The 2,500-nt window shown below is 31.7% G+C and overlaps 1 protein-coding gene across 1 annotated transcript in view; it reads right to left on the minus strand.

The window, feature by feature from the left end:
* Positions 1-272: 272 nt before the first annotated feature.
* The window catches only part of stradb (STE20 related adaptor beta), an 11,733-nt gene continuing 9,505 nt past the window's right edge, over positions 273-2,500 (minus strand). Inside the window, exon 12 of the mRNA XM_046860337.1 lies at positions 273-2,496. Within this exon, the coding sequence (XP_046716293.1) occupies positions 2,335-2,496 (162 nt within the window). The 3' untranslated portion in view covers positions 273-2,334. The remainder of the gene's footprint in view (positions 2,497-2,500) is intronic.

Raw genomic sequence — 2,500 nt, forward strand, 5'->3', positions numbered from 1 at the left:
TTATACAATCTAATTATAGTGTACGATAAATTATAATATAATAAATGCACTATATAGAAAAAACTTAGATAAATGATCATTAGATTGGTATTTGCTTCTTTTTAAACATCCTATTCCACATTTACTGTAATAATAAGCTCCACTCTTCTTGAAAGATGTTTCATTAGATTTTGTGGAGATTTGTGCTTATTCTGCTCCAAGGATGTTAGTGAAGATCAGGTTAACCAGGTACTGATTAAGGATTTAAAAAGGAAAGACAGTAGAGCAGTTGATAAGAGAGTAGGTGAGAATATATTTATATACGCAGGATAAAAACAATCAGAAACATGAGTAGTCCATACAGAGTCAATCACAGTCTTTAGTTCTTCAGCAGTATGAGGTTGTGATTGTTCACATGTTCTGTTAACACAGGGTTCAGGTTTCTGTACTTGGAAATACGCACACACACACACACACACACACACACACACACACACACACACACACACACACATTTGATTTCCCCAGCACTGGAGCCTCAGTATATCGGTGTCACTACTACAGTGATGTGTCTGAACTTACAGCGTTTCTCAACATTTCACTGTACTGCAGCTATGAACATTTCAGAAGAGAATTATATTCATAAAAAACAACCGTTTAAAAAAATAAAACCTAAATAAGGCTAAATAAGGCAAGAGCAGAGGAAGAGCTGAGCTCCCACACTATTATAGGATAGAAATGTACAATACATCACAGCATGGCTTCATATTGCTTAAAGAATTGCTAAAAAAAAGAAAAAGAAAAAAAAAATTATTATTTTTTGTGAATAAATGTACAATAAATCACAGCATGGTTTAATATTGTCAAAAAAACTATTAAAAAAAGAATAATGTTCTATTATTATTATTATTATTATTATTATTATTATAGCTTTTCAAGAAGGGCACAATAAATCACAGCACGGTTTAATATTGCTAAAAAAAACTATTAAAAAAAAGAAAAATAATGTTCTATTATTATAACTTCTTATTATATTTATTACATTTTTCAAGAAATGCACAATAAATCACAGCGTGGTTTAATATTGCTAAAAAAAAAATGAAAGAATAATAATGTTCTATTATTATTATTATTATTATTATTATTATTATTATTATATGTATTACATTTTTCAAGAAGTGCACAATAAATCACAGCGTGGTTAAATATTGCAAAATAAGAATAATAATGTTCGATTATTAATATTATTATTATTATATTTTTCAATAAATGCACAATAAATCACAGCATGGCTCACTACTGTTAAGAAATGTAAATATTAAAAAACATTGTTATTATTACTATTATTTTACTCTTCTTTTTTTATGCTATATAAAAATTAAATACATAGCTATACCTAAAATAATTATACAATACAAAACTACAAACTATACAAAACTAAAATGATGTTTCTTCCTTATTATTATTATTATTATTAATATTATTATTATTTTCCATTTATTTATTTATTTTTTATGAATGTACAATAAATCACAGCATGGCTCACTATTAAAAAATAAGGGGGGGTCCTAATTATTATTATTATTATTATTATTATCATCATCAATAATTATTATTATTGAACATGGAACAACAAATGAAAGGGAAAAAAAGGACTACTTTAGCCTAACTAACCTCTTAGGACAGTAAGAGACCGTGTCTACCTTGAAAAAAAGACATACCAGATTATACACTAAAGTATACAAAAGTTTGTGGACACCTGATCATATGAGATCAGATTTTATGTATATTTCTTTACATCCCATTCCACATTTATTCCCCATTTGCTGTTATTAGAATCTTCCTTTGTTCCTTTGAACAAGATTTGTGGATATAAACATTTAGAACACCCGGAATTCCAAGAAGATATGCTTTCCATGGAAACTCGGGTCTCCTAGTTCAAGTGAAGGGAAATTTTTCCGCAACCCAATGCATCCAAAGACACCCTTTATAATTGTGTGGCTCCAAATACATGGTAAACGTTTGGGGAAGAACTCACATCTGGCTGGAAAGGTCAATCATTTTGGTGATGTATTGTAGGTGGGACATTTCCACAAGACTTCCCTAAGATCTATTAGTGAGGAAAAGCTTTTCAAACAGGACATGAAGATTTTCACAGTAGCTCAAAAACAATACGTACTGAATGAGCCAGAATGGAGGATCACAGTAGAAGTGTGTGTGTTGGGAAATCACCAGGTTGAAAAAATATGTCCAAGAACGACAAAGAGTGTGTACAGAGTGTGTGTGTGTGAGAAGAGTGCGAGTACAGAGTGTGTACAGAGTGTGTGTGTAGAGTGTATGTATGTAGAGTGTGTATTAGGAGAAATCCCACACTCCTCCATCTGCCGGCTCCTGGTTGGTGTTGGTGTGTGTGTCAGTATGCAGCAATGGGGGAGATGGAGAAACGTCCACGGGGCAGGAGAGAGGAATGGCTGGGTATATCAAACTGAGGAACGAGTCCGGGGTGTGTTTCTTCACCTGG

The sequence above is a fragment of the Silurus meridionalis genome, chromosome 1 (assembly GCF_014805685.1).
Source record: "Silurus meridionalis isolate SWU-2019-XX chromosome 1, ASM1480568v1, whole genome shotgun sequence".
Classification (NCBI taxonomy): Eukaryota; Metazoa; Chordata; class Actinopteri; order Siluriformes; family Siluridae; genus Silurus; species Silurus meridionalis.